This window comes from Ambystoma mexicanum, chromosome 7q, assembly GCF_040938575.1.
Source record: "Ambystoma mexicanum isolate Mex_15411 chromosome 7q, UKY_AmexF1_1, whole genome shotgun sequence".
Classification (NCBI taxonomy): Eukaryota; Metazoa; Chordata; class Amphibia; order Caudata; family Ambystomatidae; genus Ambystoma; species Ambystoma mexicanum.
In genome coordinates this window covers 515452695-515471148 of record NC_090941.1, presented here as the reverse complement: position 1 = coordinate 515471148, position 18454 = coordinate 515452695, and the positions used below count along the sequence as shown (strand labels likewise).

Sequence of the window (18454 nt, the reverse complement as noted above, 5' to 3'; positions counted from 1 at the left end):
CTGGCAGGCAATAAAAACACTGTGCTTGTATTCTTTTAAGGCTGTTGTCAGATCCTTGGGAGGAGTTGCAAATTCTTAGCAGTTTAGGGTTTTTAGGGAACACTGAGAATCCATGTTTCACTCCTTTAAGGAGGCTGGATTTTGGGGGGTTTGTGGTAGACACATGTAGTTGTGTTCTCAAACTGCATCAGGGGTAAACAGGTGGAATACAGAAGGAGATCAAGACTTTATTAATCACGGATAACTCTGCTCTGAGAGACTTGCTAAGAAGGTCAGGACTCTTGTCAGCTTCCTTGTGAGCTATTTCCAAGGTCCCTTATATTACAGGATTCTTCCGAGGTCATCATTTTCTTAGAGGCAAATGGTATGGGGACAGGATGTAGATGAAAGTAGAGGCATAGGACGAACCTCAATGATGGTTTCAGAATATGGAGGCCTGGAATGGCAAAGCTACTTTTCGGTAATTCACAGAATTTTGCTTTGCAACTGGATGCAAGTCTCGAAGGATGCAGAACCAGAAGGGATTTGGTTCTGACAGGAAGCAAACGAACACGTTCAGAGAAAATATACAAATACATTGTCTAGAGATGTTGTCAGGTTCTTTTGTGATAAAATGGTTGGTGAAACTGATAGGGGCATGTTCCATTCTTCTCAAGATTGACAGTTTCTCACCAATGTCAGAGCTTAGGATATTTCTAACAGGAGTTTTTCTCTGGATGATGGAATCTTTCCAATACCTAGAAGGACCATGTCAGTATCCATTTCTTATCCTTCTTTTCATAATCAGCCCACGTTTTCTGCTGTTGGGACTGTGGTTGTGAGGTTGCAAGCAGTGGATCAGTTGCTAGTTGTGTATGTTAAAACACTTACACCATTTTCCTTGCCTACTTTAGGCAGTTCGACGAGAGGCCCAATGCATAAGGCTGGCATTGGTACATGCATGTTTTGGTCCCACTCTGCAAGAAGAGCACTGATTTCGAAGGCCTTTGCCATGTGGGATAGCACAATGATTTTTCACGTGCAGCAGATTTATTTGAAAAATGTATTATTGTATGCATCTGTGCAAAACTGTATGTAGGGGGCATCATACGGGAATTAAGATGCAGAATCAGGGAGCACTTGTGCAGCCTAACGATGCTAGAACGAAAGACTGCGCTGGCAGAACATTGGCACAAAGAATATTTTTTAGAAGGGAAGGACAATGTAAACTTCTTTGGCATTAGACACATCGAAACAGACCCAAGACTGGGAGACCGGTAGAAAGTCCTGCACCAGGAAGAGGCCAGAATCATCTGCAATTTGAGAGCCATCACAGAAGGACTCAACACAGACAACGAGATGCACCATTTCGTATGAAAACCAAGGGACCTGGAATGTAATATGTGACTTGTATAATCTGGGGTAATACTAAGAATGGAATAATAGTACTGTGGCTTCATAGACAATGTATATCTCTCTAACGTCTTTCATCAAGGTTAACAGGCTTAATAATACTAATAAGAGAGTTCTAAATGAAGAATGGATACTATTATATTGTTAACGACATTACATGGCAAAACTGCCCACTTGTGCCCTATAGAAATTATAATACAAACTTTATTTTATTTTGCCATCCAGCCTACTCCAATGACTACAACTTGCTGTTCACACACTATAGCCACCCACTGTGGTGGCCTCTGTAATAATCCTACTTAGACTGGGATATTTTCTTCTCTTTATAACTTGTGGACATTAGATATGCTATAACTATGGGCATTGACATATAGAATAATGGAAGATCTGTAATTTTTTAGAGCACTTCCAACTATGAAATGCAGACCAGAAAAAAGCCACCACCTAGGAACCTTGGGTTTACATCATAGGGCATTGTGCCTTCTGACCACGGGGTTCAATGCACAGTCACCACAAACTATATGTAACAGTCTCTTTTTCTAGCATAGGGAGGTATTCTTCCTCCCTATCAATTCTTCTAGGAACAAATGCTGTGCGATAGCGGAGGGCATTTGCTACAATGATTATAATAGATGAATTGTAATTTATACATACATAGCCATGAGCGCCTTACAAGGTCTACTAGCGCCCATTGCTCATGCATTAATCATACCCATTCATAATGGACACTGGCCCCCCGTTTTCTCTTTAATATACTATAGCGAATAACTGTTATTGACAGTGCATTGATCCTACAAAGAGAGGGATACTGTTTCCCCTTCACAAACCTGTGAATAATATAATGTGATGCAGCCTAATACCACATTTTAATATTGATATTATGCATGGTGTGAGTTTTCCTTGTAGATTCTGAATCTAGAGAGTATTGTGGCCCTACTGGCAAACTTTGGCACTTGTATGCTGCTCCTAATTTGCAGCATAGCTTTCTTTCTATTTCACACCAGTTGGGCTATACTTGAAGAGTGCCTGGGAATCACAATGAAGATGTCACGACGTGGAATAATACGTGATGTCATCACGCAATGGCTTTAAAATGCATTTTCGGGATGGTGGTGCTCTCAGACACACACACACACACACGGAGCAACGCCATCCCGAAAACCCTCTGAATATCTGCCTAATCAGGTGAGTGACTAGAAACTAGGGCCCAGATAGCAAACCACCTCCATCTATGATTTCCCCAATAGACAGCAATCTTTTACTTTATACCAAACACGTCTAATATAGGACAGCAACCATAAAGTTACACAGAAGCTTACAGATGGAATGTTTGTATTCTGAAGGGGCCTCTGAGTCTTTAATGAAACCCTCCTTAATAATCATGAAAGTTTGTACTTTGGTGATATGAGGTACCTTTAATTCACTGAACCTTCTTCAACTAGGAATAATTGTAAGAGGACAGCAAATAGCACTCATATACAACGTTACAGCACCAGCTTCAGGTTTATAATTACAGATAACATTATTAGGAACAAAGAACAGCACAATCTGTGCCACTAGAACTACCCCACCCCGCATGAGATCAAAAGGTTATTATCTCCACCCATGAAATTACACTGCCCAACTTTGCCACAATAGGACTGGAAACCAACAAGGCCCAGATAAGAAGGTTTCTCCTGTAAATAACCTGCCTTTCACTAATGCATACATGCAAGGTTGATGCCGAGGTATACAATTATCAACCTTTTCCATAGATACATTTGAAACGCCTTGAAACCATGACCTCCATTGGCATACTTGCACTGAAGCCTACAATGCTAAACAACCACCTAGACGGATGTGGGTTACCGTGACATAGGCATGTTGTAACTATAATTTATCAGCAAGATGATTGCGGGACAGTATAGTGAGCTCCCTTCATGATTCATGACTATACATATATGCATATCTACCATATACCCTCCCTAATCCCCTTCTTCTTTCTCTTCTCCTCCTCCCTTTCTCCCCTCCACTACTACCCGCCACAGGTTTCCATGTAACATGGGCAATGCCCATTGTAAATGTACTCTGTAAAAATACATGATGATTGTGAATAGTAAACTGATGTGTAACAAATATAATCTATATATAGTCTGTGAGTACACATGGTTAACTATACACATTGGGATTGAATTAGAACAGCTAATGATTGACACATTCTAAGACTGTACAGGAACAATGTCGTGGATGACAATGAGAGTAAGGAAATAATAATCTGTATATTCATGAAATGACAACGGTTTCAAATTGAATCGATTGTTTTTGCTACGCCTTGACAAAGACCGGTGACGGGAGAAACATTAGCACGTGCCACCATTTGGATGATGTTGGCTTAGGAAGGTTAACATATGAACCTAGGATGATTTACCACAGGCAACATGTACCTAAGGACAGATAATCATTTTTATTAATACTTTTTTTGTAGACATGCTTTTGAATGGAGTCTAATTTAAATTGGCACGGAACCTACGTAACTAATCATAATTTTGTAGCATTTTCAAAATGGGAGTTATTTAAAATACCACATGTTTTTCCCGCTACCTCCAATCTCCTAGTGAGGTTACTTAAACTCTTTCTTTCCTTTTAAACAGGATTATATGTTACTGAGAGGAAGAGTTCCTTATAAAGCTCCCAGAAAACTAAAGGTGCATCTGGAACCTGGTAGATATTATTATGTGTACAAATGTCAAGTGTTATTCTTATACAATGCGCACACGTAAATTTAAAGCAGTATTTAATCCACTCCTGATGTACACCTCACGTGATATTCCTCTTAAGCAACATACCATGGTGATGTCCTGAGAGCCTATGGAACAAAAGGATTTTCCAATCTTCCATCCACACTCCGTATGTCCAGTTATCCATTAATGTGACATAGACAAGCAGGAGGGGACATGACTGCACCACCACCACTATTGCATCATTGTACCCATTGGATGGCAAGAGGTGTGTGTTTTCCAATTCCACCCATTGTTTTTTCTGTTTTTTAAGACTTGGGGCATCATTACGAGTCTGCCAGTGCAGTAATGAAGTGCTGGTATTACCGCAGACTGGCACATTATCACACCAGCACACTCCAAGTTTGCCGGTAGGGTGGTGAATGTACCTCCAGCTCTGAGCCAAAGGTATATCCGCACTACCAGCAAAAAACTGCCGGTAATACATTCAAATCCCCCCATGGAGTCCTCTTGGACTCCATGAAATGCAGATTTTTATCGGCATTTCCGGCCACTTCGAAACTGCCAGTAATTCCAGGAGGCCAAGTGGTGGAAACGGTAGTACAGTTTGCCGGTATCCCACCGGTAATACCGACGGGATACCGGCAAACATGTAATAAGGGCCTTGGAGAGCCAACTCCTCACATACAGAAACGACTTTCTGTTCTCGACACATGTTGAAAAAAAGAGGAAAAGATGAAAAGCATTTCAATCCCATCTCTATTTTTTCCTTTTTTGACGTGCACTTACTTTTTAACGTTCTAACCGAAACTGATCAGATCACTGGGTGAATGGTACATTATTGTAGTGTAGTTGGCCACGAGAATTGGAAGACATTTCACATAAAGAAGCCGTGGGAGTGTGCTTCAAGGTAGAAATGGATGGTTGCGCGGACACTGACACAGTCCCTTTTCATTTGCATCTGAAGATCATTATCATAATCAGGCCATTGACATTTCACAATGACATTCGGGAAAGCGTCTCCATCCGATCCGACGCACAAGGCGCCGACAGGGTGCTTCCTTACGTAAAGCATGGTTGCACAACGTACTTCCTTTCCATTTTTTTTTTTTTAAAAAAAAACTTGTTTTATTGATGAGTTATCTGACATTTTCCCTGGCTTTGTAAAAATCCATAAAGTGCTCATTCACGGTCAACAATAAGACAAGTAAACAATAGTGAGACAGTTACTTTAAACCCAAAACCTGCAAAGATACAGTACTGCAAGACAGCACAGCTTCCGATTGCAAAGACAAAAGCAACAATTAAGTGTATATATACATATATAGGACCCCCTTGATAGTCACATGATAAATATAAGAAATATATTATTTTAGACTATATAAAAAAAATAAGTATAATAAAGCCTATGCATAAAACAGCGGACATATGAGCATTTTTTCTGAAAAAGAAGCATATTGTACAGTACATCGTTTTCAACCCTGGATTTGTTGAGTGTAACATGAGGAGTATGTTGATTTTATTGAGAGTCCCTTTAAATAGTGCTCAGAGGATCTCCCAGAGGAGCCAGATCTCGTCCGATGAACACACTATGGTTGCTATGGTAGCCATGAATGGCCCGGCACAGTCACACACGGCTATCATTTTCATTTGATGGGCTTAAGTTTGACTTTGACGCACCGCCTAAACGAGGTATCCCCAAAGTAACCATGGAATAGTCATTGGCCTTCGTTTTAGCGTCTTTCTTCAAGCTCTTCATTTGGGCCAGTTGCATTTGACCGGAGTTGTACGCCAAGGCCGGGATAGTGTTCACTAGTATCAACTGTAGGGGCTTCTTCTCTTCCTTGTACCGACACTGAATGTACCGCGAAAAAGCAGAGCGATAGGTTTTGTTGAACAATGTATACACAAGTGGGTTGACTGCCGAAGAAAGGTAGCCAATCCAGACAAATACCTTGAGTAGTTCTTCAATGATGTGTTCGTTGCAAGAGACCTTGCAGGTGACGGCCAACACATTGGTGATGAAAAATGGACACCACATGACAACAAACAGGAAGAAGACAATGCCCAGGACCTTGGAGGCCTTTTGCTCATTGTTAATGGACTGCATGGTCCGCCTTCCATAGGGTGCAAACTCTTTGTTAAGCGAGCGCTGGAACAGTTTTTCAGAAGAAAGCGAGCTTTGAGGCAGAAAGCTGAAGAGCGCCAGTTTGCTTTTTGCACCCAGGTCATTGAAGCAGAGGGTAGCTTCCTTTTGCAGTGATCGGATAGTTAAGAAATAGGTCACCACCATGATCACCAAAGGGATGAAAAATGCCACAAAGGAACCCACCAGTATGAAGTATTCGTCGGACAAGGAGCAGTTTTCTTGTGAGAATACTTTGCTGTCATCTTGCAGTCCAAACACTGGGACTGGCATGGAAATACCTGGAGGAAGAGAAGCAGAACAATTGGTTATAGAGGTAGTTAGTTCGGATGAATACAGCAAATGTGCTCTCGGCACCAAGACATGAGTTTTGGGGATGGGCTTTACTATGTCCCAGTTCTCTACTGAACATTTAAAATGAATCAAACTATATTCCGATTTAATGACTTGTAAATTAAGCTAGAATAACAGTTATTTATGCTGTGCCAAATCACCACCACAGTTATCTCAGAGCGCCCAGGCTTCTCTGCGAGTTGGTTTATTGTGCCTTAGTCTGCAGAAGAGAAAGGAGCCAGGTAAAGATAAGAGGGTGGGAAAGAAGGGATACGTTCTAGACTGATGAAGGGGATGAAGCAGCAGGTCAAATAATACTTAATCATCCATAGGTTATCAAAAGCCTCTAACGGTATCCGGTCATTCCATCTAAACCCAAACCATCTAAACCCAACCATCTAATTTTTTTCATCGAAATACCACTCCATTGAATGGCAATTTCATTGAAAAAGATTTGATGGTTCCATCGACATGTTAGGGGTAAGTATTAGGGTTGAGGTTGGGGCTAGGGTTAGTTTAAGGGTTCAATTAGGGTTAGGGTTGGGGCTTGGGTTAGTTTAAGGGTTAAATTAGGGTTAGGGTTGGGGCTAGGATTAGGGTTGGGGTTTGGGATGGTTTAAGGGTTAAATTAGGGTTAGGGTTGGGTTAGGGGCTAGGGTTAGGGTGGGGGTTGGGTTTGGGGTTGGTGCTAGGGTTAGTTTAAGGGTTTAATTAGGGTTAGGGATGGGGTTAGGGTTAGTTTAAGGGTTAAATTAGGGTTAGGGTTGGGGCTAGGGTTAGGGTTGGGAGGGGCATTTGGTTCCAGGGGGGCTGGAGGGGAAACCCCCACCCCAATATAAAAAAATAAATAAAACGTTACAAAGGGCTTGCCAGTGCTGAAAGTTCAGCACTGGACAGTGCCATGTAATGTCTCAAAGTTAGGAAAAATGCATGGAAATGCTATTTTTACATGTAAAAGTGCATTTTCATTGAAACCAGTCCATGAATATTGTTGATGGACTGGTTTAGATGGAATTGCACTTTTACATGTAAAATATAGGTTGTCGATGCTTCGGCATTCGACTGTTTGTAGTCGATGCTTTTGCAAGTCGACCGTAAATTTTCGAGGGAATCACTATAAACCCTCTAAACTACTCATTGATAAAATGTCTCTCACATAGTTCCCAATAATATTCATATAGGCAATCTAAGAGGTGGGTGTTACTAACCTGTTCTACTTTCATTGGTTTTGGCACATTTTGGTGGTGCAGAACACGTAGAAACCAATGTTCCCCCACCCCCAGGAGGGCACCACCAGCCCAGCAGGGATTTCTGATTAATAAATAAAGGACCCAGAAAGGCCTTATCCAATATATCACCAGGGATATTGTTTTTATTACTATTAATTTCAAAGGCCTACAGGCCTTAGAGAAGTCCAGCGTCCTAGGACCCGAGCAGGGTCCATGTTGGAAAAGGGACGGGACTTACTAGCCATTTTAAGCCCTCCCATGGCCTTCCGCTGTCACACGCCTTGGAGACAGGTAGGTGATTCACAGGGTAATTAGCCAATCCTGGGAGGGGGTGGGGTATTTAAGGAGCTGTGTGTGAGTGCGTAGGTGTTGTTAGTTGGGTGAGGACAGGAGCCAGTGGAGGACGTCTGAGAGACCAGTGGAGGCGAGAGTGTTTGGAGTGCTGAGGCTATTGTTAAGGGGAGGGTCTGTAGAGTGTTTATGTGAGAGAGAGGAGAGTGTGAGTATTAGAGGTAGAGTAGGAGTAGTGGCAGAGTGGGATAGTAGTGAGGGCGGAGGTAGCAGTAGTAGTTGTTTGGCGTAAAGGTAGTAGGTGGCGGGAGCAGCGAGGGAAGAATATAAGTGGTAGAGTGGTAGTTGGTATTATAGCGGTGAGCAGGGCACCATATCCCGGGGTGCGCAGGGCACCATATCCCTGGGTTCTGTAGTAACAAGAAGGGTGTCCAGTGCACCATATCCCTGAGAGTCTCAGAAGGTCGAACAGGGCCTAGAAGCGGGTGAACAGGGCACCATATCCCCGGGTTCCGTAACAGTGAGAGCGGTGTGCAGGGCACCATGTCCCAGATTAGCTAATTGGCATTGAGTGAGCTAGAAATTATTACAAGAGGAATAACCAGAGGCGGGAGAGTAGAGTGAGAAGGAGGAGTGAAAAGAAACAACCGAGGTAGAGGGATAGTTGGAAGGACAACCGGCAGGAAATAATAGGAGTGGGAAAGGAAGTAAGATCGAAGCGATTGGAGGGACAGTGACATAGTGAGAGGAGAGCAGTTGTTGGGCACAGTACAACAAAAGGGTCAGGTGTAAGAGGTTGTGAAAGGAGTGTGCGTGACGCAGGGTGAAAGAAGGCAACATTACCTATTTCCGGAGGCTAACCAACGATAGGAGAGGAAAAGCTACAAGTTCCCTAGAGAGTAAGGTTTAGAGAAAACTCTGGCAGTGGTAGTCAGAAGAGCAGATAGGTGTTACCGATGGGTAGTTTACTAACAACCCAGTAGGGACGTCTGGGGCTGGGAAGTGGGATCCAGGGCCAGGGGCAGTTGAGAGAGTAAAGGGCTGGCTCTAGCGCCAATATTCCCACCCCATTAGGCCCTAAAGATACAGAAGTGAAAAACAGTCATTCTGATAATTAAGTTCAATAAACACCCTTGGACTTTTCCAAAAGGTCACTGTGGTTATTTGTGGGGGGCCGCCCCACCACAGCATGTACCTGAGGATGCGTTTTACACCACGTTTGTATGGCTTACTCAACATTTCGAGTGTACTTCAAGTGGTGGAGTGTTTCGGTATTAGGCAGAGCACAGACTTAGGTGAACGTTGGCCACTGATTATCTTGGACTCTCAGCGACTGTCAAAAGGACAGTATGCTCATTGTGTGGCGGAATCTGAGAGAACTGAGGAGTAATTTAAATGGGCGGACAGGTGATTCGAGTGGACCTTATTTTGGTTCCATGTAATAATGTCGCCACAGAAATCTTGCTGAAAAATGGCCGTTTTTTGTGGCGACATTATTGCATGGAACATGCGGGGCACACCCCCCCAACCCCCAAACTTTTTTTTATTTTTATTTTTTACATTTTTTTTTTTACCCTGTCCCCATATATATGGTCACCCATGTAATATTGCCGCAATCTTTCCTGGCAATATTATTTACGGCGACCACATATATGGGGATAATATTACCTGATACCCTTATTTTTATATAAGGTTGGTCACATTCTATGTTATTGAGGTTGGGTGTCTAGCGACACCGCTTGTCATCTTTTGTTGTGTAGGTGGTATGGTAAACAAACGCAAGACAACGTATTCTAACTGAATTCCATGGGTGTGGTCATATCCCTTTAGGATGAGTTTTGCCTTCAGGAGTGCCCCAAAGTGCTTGGATAACTGATGTGAGTGGAGTGCCGCCCACGTTGAGACCCACGGGAGGATCTCCTGATGGTGCCACAATGGAGATCAGGTGTTAAAGGGGTGATTTGGTCATATGTTTGATGTCCCGTTGGTGTTCCTGTTGTGGTGTGACTTCGAGTAGAAAGAAGTTAGCTGACGTGGGGAGCGTCCAAGACAAGGATTTCCCCTGTTCTTGCAAGGAGTAGCGCTGACCTTGTTGCCCAAGGCATTTTATTCTGGAGTCTAAAAAAGTGCAGTTTCCTGCAACCTGTCACCTCGTTGTTAAAAAAGGGGATATCGGTTAGTTATTGAAATGTATTCCTAGTGCGTAGCAACGTGAGGGCGATTCTTTCTATGTCCCTGTGCCCAGCTTTGTGCTTGTCACAAGAGTTGTGCCATTATGCTGATATATCTGCTGGCCTAGCAATAACAAATATTCATTTTAGAATGTATTTTCTGGGATATTGTTTACCAGCGTGATTTGAAACCTCTGTATAAAGTTTGGTGGCCCATTTGTTTCCCAATCTATTCGCCCCCTGGTACTCAGTGCCAGGCTTGTCCTAAATAACATCAAAGTTGTGATTTATGACCAGGGTGTGCAGTTTGGTCACTTCACATGTCTGACACTGGCGCTCACTTTAAGCGCACTTAATGTGTGGGTAAGTAAAATGGCTGACGGTCTTGACTCTGCGTTTTTCACACTGACAGGTGCGGCCACTAGTCATTACTTGGAGTGATAGCTCGCATCTCCCGTGGGGCCTGCCTGCACTGCGCACGTACGATTCCCAATGCAGTGTACGGACTCATCCTTCCGAGGTAGACAAATTCAGTACCACAAAATTGGGTAATAATAACACATGCTATTACAGTGCTTAGAAGAGAGAGGCATCCAGAACGGAACTCATCATACTGGGGAGTACTCAAAACATCAAAAAACTGAACGATAGCTACTCATCATTTGTCATAGATGGCAAGACCATTAAAGTAGCAAAAGAGGTAAAAACACTAGGTTTCTACCTCGACTCCTGTCTCTCTCTACCAAGGCAAGTGAATGCGATGGCCTCCAGCACCGCATACACATGCAAGCTGATCAGAGCAGCAAAACCATTCCTGTCTACCACCAACTGCCTTACCCTATCAAGACCTCTGGTATTATCCACACTGGACTATTGCAACGCACTATATATAGGGTCTAGTAAACGCACGCTGCAAAAAATCCAAACCTTGCAGAATAATCCCCTTAGACCCGCCTTAGGAATCCCAAAAAGAAAGCATATCTCCGACATCAGAAGACAATCCAATTGGCTTTCTACAGCGGACAAAATTAAACTTAAAACAGCATCACTAACATACAAAAGTATTAATGATCTAGCCCCCAAATACCTAACAGAAAGGTTCCAAAGAAGAATTTCCAATAGACCCAGCTAGTTGTGCCCCCCTTTAAACTGAGCACCGCCGGCGGTAACAGTTTCCCTGTCAAAGCAGCCCAGTTGTGGAACTCCCTCCCTACCTCGTTAAGGTCTGACCAATCCTACTCACACTTTAGACTTAACTGCATTAAATGGTTCAAAGAAAATGACTCGTAACTGACAGACACCAGGACTACCTACATCCCACCCACTTGCTAATCTGGAGCATATGCATACTTACATGCTCCTCCACCAGATCTTACTCCACCATGCTTTTTGCCTTAATGTATACTGCGTATACTTCTCTATGTACACATACCTGTGTATATAATCCTGTATTTTACTATGTGCACAAACTGTATATTACCCCGTGTACAAACTGTAGTGTCATCATTTTTCCCGTCACCAATGTATCTCTCAACTATGTTGAAATGTGTAACTGTAACCTGTAAGCTTAAGGTATTCTTGCACACGTGCCCGGATACCTTCGGGTCTGGCGTGCACTATAAATAAATAAACAAACATGAAGTGAAATATAAGAAGACAAATTCTTATTATTATCATATGGTACATTCCTGCACCCCTCCCCGCGACTATTTTGCCCCTTCATGAGTGTCTGAAGTGTAAGAACTCCGGCACCAGGGATACCCCTCGCCTACTGTGCAGATCTTTGCCATGAAGCACCTGAGTCTTCTAAATAGAACTACGACCACTTCTACTGAACCATTTTGTAAGGAAAAAGGGGGTTACAAGTGAGAAGATGATTTGAACTATAGGTTCTTATGTGTTTTCAGATCTAGGAAAACGTACAAAACAGTGATAAAGGATGAATGAGGAACATATTAACACAACACATGAATGTTGATAATCATTAACACGATTCAACTTTCAAATGAAAACAAAAGAGAATCTTTTCCTGATGAAAAAAGAATGTGCCTCAGGACTGCCAAAACACGACCTCAGATCAGGAAATAGGGTCAGTGTAAATCAGAGCCCAGTGGGGATTGCAGTGGGGGTATCGAGGCCCTTTGGATTCCACTCTGGGAGCACAGGAAAAGGTTGGGTGCAACTGGGGTAGATCCAGGTGTCCTTGCCACACGGGTATACTGTTTGCGAATTAGATGAGCTAGAAGCAAATTGAATTAGAAATTGCGCGGCTGAGAGGTCCCAGAGACACAGTCTGAGATGTGGTAAATTGTTTTTTAGCAAGAAAACAACCCATAAATACTATGTATATTTTAGAGTTTAAATATTTTTATTTTAACACCAGTAAGTGAAAGCACACATGCATATACAAATAGTACAAGCAAAGCATATTGACAATAGAACTTTGTAAACCTATTATAAAAACTGCTTGTTTTAGAAGACTTTTGATATAGCATTGTGAGATAAAGAGAAAAGAAAAAAACAACAAAAAAAACACATCAATCACATAACATGTTATATCAATGTCACGTCTATTACCCTTGTAAAACAGCAATGCAACCAGATCATAATGACGACACACATCAGGGGTCATGCAAACTGTACATATTTCATGAAGCAAATAATGAACGCATCGTTTAGCCACAGGTGTCCAAGAACAGACCCCAAAGATCATTGAATTTGTCAGGTTCTCCTTTGTATTTTAAAATCGCCTTTTCGTACGTGGACACAGTCAGCAAATTTGCTGACTATTTATGTTTTATAAAAACCAGTATGAACCCAAATAGAGTGAGAACACGGAATCATAAACACATTTTTGAGGAACTCCCAGCTCTTGCATGGATAATGATAAATGGTGAGATAGGTTTATAGTTATGGAAAGAAAGCGTGAGCACAAGGATCAGATATGCTGCACACACATTATTAGTGAGGTGTGCAAGTCAATGTAGGCTACGTCACAAAAGGGGAAAGAGCAGTAGGTTGATAATCTGGTGAAAGGGGTGGGCGAGCGGTTCACGAGGGGACATTGAATTTGGGACAACACAGACTAACAATCCAACAGTAAAACTAAACAATAATGTGCATTATGGAGAGATGATAAGACCTCCGGGCCATCGGCGATGGCCAGCAACAGGTAAACCCTGCTGGGCTTGCACCCACTTTTTCGGAGCACCTGCTCCAGTCCAGTATGGCTGCTACGGCTTCCCCAGTCTTTCCTCCTAGGACCTTTGTGAAGGAAATCCCACCTCTGCAATTGGCAGATTGGCCAGGGAATTTCTATTTTATTACTGATCAGGGGAGCTGGCCGGCAAAGCCGACCACCTTAAAGGGCCACTTTTAAGGACAGAAACTACTACTGTCTGGGCCTGTCCGGGCTAGGAAGGCCTGCTGCATGACCAACTACTAAGCTATGCGCACAGGCCTGCCTTCGTTTATATGGTTAATCCTACTTTTCCCTTCCTGCTACCCGAACAATCTCACTGTTATAACTGCAAGCACTTGTCCTTACCCAGGGGCTGCCCCAGGGAACACATGACTTTCTCTCATTGTATTTAAAATGCCAGTTCTGTGAACCCTACCTCGCTTGAAATAATATTTGATCGATTCTAGAGCATTGCCTCGTATTGCTCATGTAGCCGCCAACCCCACTGGGTGCGGCTTTTCAGGTATGTGCCTTGTGACCCACTAAATTTCTATTCTGTATTTTGCTTTCTGTGATCCCCACACCCACCTTGCTTTAACCTGGACCCAGTAGGTAGGGCATGTCTCATCCTCTTTCCTGCAGGCTCAAATCTCAATGTAGTTCACTTCATGGTAACTGATTTTGTATTACCTATCTGATAACTGTCTTGCAACTGTCTAACTTGTAACCTTTCTGTAGCTGTAACTAGCGCCTAGATGCCTTAGGGCTTTGTACACTGCTATAAATGTAACACATTAAATGAATAAATGATGATAGTATTTACAGTGCAATCTCATACACGTGCATGAAGTAGGAGATCATTGCAGAGAGAATAGGCTTTTGAGGAGAGGGTGACTCCTCAGGAGGCTTCTGGCGCTCCTTCCCAGGGTAGGAGGAGTGGTTTTAAGATACTTTGGAAAGCAGTGAGATTGCCTTTTGATTTCCAGGGGGGTAGTGTTGGTGGGCACAAGGAGGGTGAAGGAGCAGAATTGGGAAGCAGTGCAAGGTGTTTGGGGAGACTGTCCAATTGAGAAGGGTTTGTGATTGCAGGCTTTAGGGACAGAAGTATAAAGAGCTGGAGTTGGCCAGGTAGTAGGGCCGTTCCATGATTGGACCTATATTCTCAGAGGAGGAGTTTCATGAAGTCCTGCGCTGCATAGAGAGCGAGCCTGCAGAAAGTTGTTGTCAGATGTATGAGAGTAGGATGGGGTTTGTAAAACGTGTGAGAAGAAAAGTTTTTAATTTTTTATCATGGGTGAGAAAAGAGTAGATATATGAAGACCCAGGAAGAAGCTGGAGCAGTTGGACACGAGTTGTCCAAGGTTTTAGTAGAAAGGTCATCGAGATCAAGACACATCTTGAACATTTTCAGAAGGTTCAAGCCGGCTGTCCTGGAAGTGGAGGTAATGCGCTAACAGAGCTTTAGATAACTAGCAAAGAGGATCCTACATTTGCAGACGTTGGGGGAAGGGTGAGCAGCTATTGGGGAAGGGATACTGGGGATCTGAGGCGGGTTAGGGCTTTGGGAGAATGGAGGTATAGGACTTCAGTCTTGGAAGAGTTGTGCCTGAGGCAGCTACATGGCATTCAGTAGAGGAGAGACATTTGGAGGAGCAGGTGTATAGGCCAGCATTTAAGGAAGAAGGGAAGGTGAAACTGATTTGAGTGTCTTCAGAAAATAGGTTGTAAGAAAATCCAAAGGAAGAGGTCAGGTTGTCAAGAAAGGAGGTGTAGGGCATAAAGAGAACTGGGCCAAAACAAACATACCTTTGGGGAACCTCCAGTGGGAGGGAGGTGCAAATAGAGACACCTATATTCCATGAGATGGAAAATGATCAATCAAACAGAAAGGAGGCAAGAAGTCAAAGGAAGAATCACTGATGCCAATATTATGTAGGGTAAGGGCAAGAAAATATGGGGACAAAGGCAAAGACAATGCCAGAGAGTGATTAAGGAGAGTAAGTATTGAGAAGGCTTTAGAGTGGTGAGCAGAGGCGCAGATGTTGGACATGTACCTGAAAGGATGAATGCCCTTTATGCAAAATGAAAATGTGTTGAGGGCTATCAATGATTAGTACCCGGCAGGGGGGTCAGCTTTCAGCCAATGAGGAGGCTCAGAACGGGACATTATCACCGGTAATCCCTCCGCTCCGAGCCACCTCGCGGCTGGAAGACGAGGTAAGTGTGGTCCTCACCTACCTCCTCCCCCAGCCACAGAATTCTCTACTGGCCTCCCACCACCACTTACCTTCTTTTCAGTCCATTTCATGAGCAGATGCGCTGGGAACACTTCTGTCCCTAGCGCGTCCGCTCGTGATCTGTGACAGGCCGTCATTGGGAAAGGAAGAAGGAACTACGTGTAGTCCCTCCTATCCTTTCCATGGCGGTCATTTTTTTTGTTAACTTTTTTTAATGGGCGCCATGGAAAGAGTGAAGGACTACGTGTAGTCCCTTCTCCCGTTTTCATGGCAGCCATTTTTTTTGTTTACTTTTTTCAATGGCTGCCAGGGAAAGGGAAAACGGACTTCATTTTCCCTTCCATGGCGCCCATTTTTTCATAACATGTTTTGCTTCTGTTCCGAAACAACAATGCTTTTAGTACCTCGGTCTAACAGGCCTGGGTACTAATAGCAATAAGCCCTTGGCAGGGGGAGCATTACCACTTCAGACGGGCTACTCCCTCTCCACAAAGGGTATATGGGAGTTATTCAGCTGGAGAGAGGGGTGGGGGAGCAGAGGACAGCACATACTCACATTTAATGCATTCCCTCGCTTCTCTCGGGCCTGTAACTGTGGGCCCCAGGGAATTACCTGAAGTGATAATGTCCCCCTTGCTCAGGGTTTATTAAGAAGGATACTGCTGACTCCAGTGACATGCCCTGCCGCCCCTAAAGGTAGGTGATGGGGTCCCAAGGAGTCAGATGCCACCGCAAGCCATGTGATGCTGATCCACAGATAGCCCGGGGAGGATCCCCTGGCTACCCCATCATGCCACACCTGGAGGAAGCGGATTGCCATATGTGCCATTATGCAGTACTGTCCTTTTAAGAAATTGGAAATAATAATACAGCCCTCACACCAACACTTACACCAAAAGAGATTATATTACAGGCATGTTTATACAAGGAATGCATTAAATGCGAGTATGTGCTGTCCTCTGATCCCCCCGACCCCTCTCTCCAGCTGAATAACTCCCATATACCCTTTGTGGAGAGGGAGTAGCCCACAGTAGAAGAGAGCAAGAGTCACAGGGAAATGCTGAGGCTGCAGCGTGGAAGTACGCAGCACTCAGTCCATTAGGCAGATTTTGCCAGTATGGAGATCCAAGATGGTGGCGCAAGATCTTCATACCACAATCCTCGGGGTCCATGATTGAAATCTATGTCCTATTATCCGCAGATGAGAACACTGTAGGCTTAGATGCAGTTAACACTCCCATTAAAGCATATCCAGGTGAAACACATTTAGACATTACAGCCTCAATTACTGGACTTCCCGGGGTACAACAACCGGTTGGCTTAGAAGTATTAGGGCAGACGTTTGGGGAAGGAGCAGCAATATGTGAGGCTGGACAGAGAAGCAGATAGGATACTGGTGGAAAGAGTTGGGGGGGCTCTATGAAACAGAAAGGAGATTGGAGGAGAGAGTCAGGAGGCTGGAGAGAAAAGGAGACAGGAGGTTGGAGAAGAGAAGTAGGGGACCAGAGAGACACAGGGATTGGAGGTTGGTGGGAAGACATGAATCAGCAGGAGCTGGTGAATAGTAAGTAGGGGGCAAAGAGAAAGGTGGAGGAGAAGAGAGAGGGGGAAAGGGGTAACACCAAGAAGAGCATTAGAAGTAGATAGGAGAGAGGAGAGGGTAGATCAGAAGATCAGAGAGGAAGAGACAGGTGAATGGAAAGAAAAGTAGAGGAGGTGTTGGAGGAATGGAGAGGAGAAGGGAAATAAGAAAGGAGAAGAGGAGGCACAGAGAAGTGGAGGATGTCGAACCTCAAAAAAGCCATGGTGTGAGGGGAATTAGGGGGCACCCCGAGTCAAAAAGAGGTGACCCATGGAAGGTTGGTGACAACACACATGTGGAAGAGCATCAAAGAAGAAGAGGGAATACCAAGAGGTCCCTTATTAACATGCACATGGCGGGAAACCAAGGAGGCTAAATAAAAGGAACTGGTAGAGCAGAAAACCAGGGCCTAGGAAAAAGACAAGTTCTGGCTTGGCCACCTGTCTACCTAAACTATCTGGTCACTTAGTAGATAGAGTGTTAGCACCACAGAATGGGTCTGGGTCCAGAGAAAAAGCAACAACTGCAATCTGAGAGAGTGCAGGAGGCAGGGGTTGCTAGGTGTGTAAAAGATCTGGCGCTACGCTAATGCCAGGACTGTGGGGACTCAGGACTAGCTAGCCTTTTGGTTTTAGCCCCATAGCTTCTATCAGGGGCTACAACCAAAAGATCCGGGGCTATAGCCCCTTCAGCCCCCACTAGTGACGCCTCTGGCAGGAGGAAGACTCCCCTATGCACTGAAGCTTACTAAGGAGATGCCATGAAGGCCAGAAGATAAGGGGAGAGTTACAACACCCAAGGACTGCCTGCCAGTGAAGGGGGATGACCTGGAAAGCACTAAGAGAATTGCATGAAAGAATATGATAGAGAACCACATTTACACATTACATTTGTTTCTGCCTACATGGGTCCAACCAGCAGGAGTAGGGACAGACCCCCACTTCATACATACCTAAAATACTTTTTGTGTTGTTATTTGAACTTCCTGATTGGATATTTCAAACACGAGAAAGACAGATGCTTTATGTCATTCTGAACTACACAGAGAAAAATAGAAAGAAAAGAAAGGGGGGTGTGACGTCTTTCACTAAAGGCTGGCATGCGCGAGCCACGTTTCGGGCCGCGCATGCGCGGTATGAATAAAGAGGGCCCGTGCGGGAGTTGCCGCCGGGACC

At 44.0% G+C, this 18454-nt stretch overlaps 1 protein-coding gene across 1 annotated transcript in view; it reads right to left on the bottom strand.

Moving 5' to 3' along the window:
• Nucleotides 1–5326: 5326 nt before the first annotated feature.
• The window catches only part of HTR2A (5-hydroxytryptamine receptor 2A), a 598195-nt gene continuing 585067 nt past the window's right edge, over nt 5327–18454 (bottom strand). Inside the window, exon 3 of the mRNA XM_069640123.1 lies at nt 5327–6536. Within this exon, the coding sequence (XP_069496224.1) occupies nt 5737–6536 (800 nt within the window). The 3' untranslated portion in view covers nt 5327–5736. The remainder of the gene's footprint in view (nt 6537–18454) is intronic.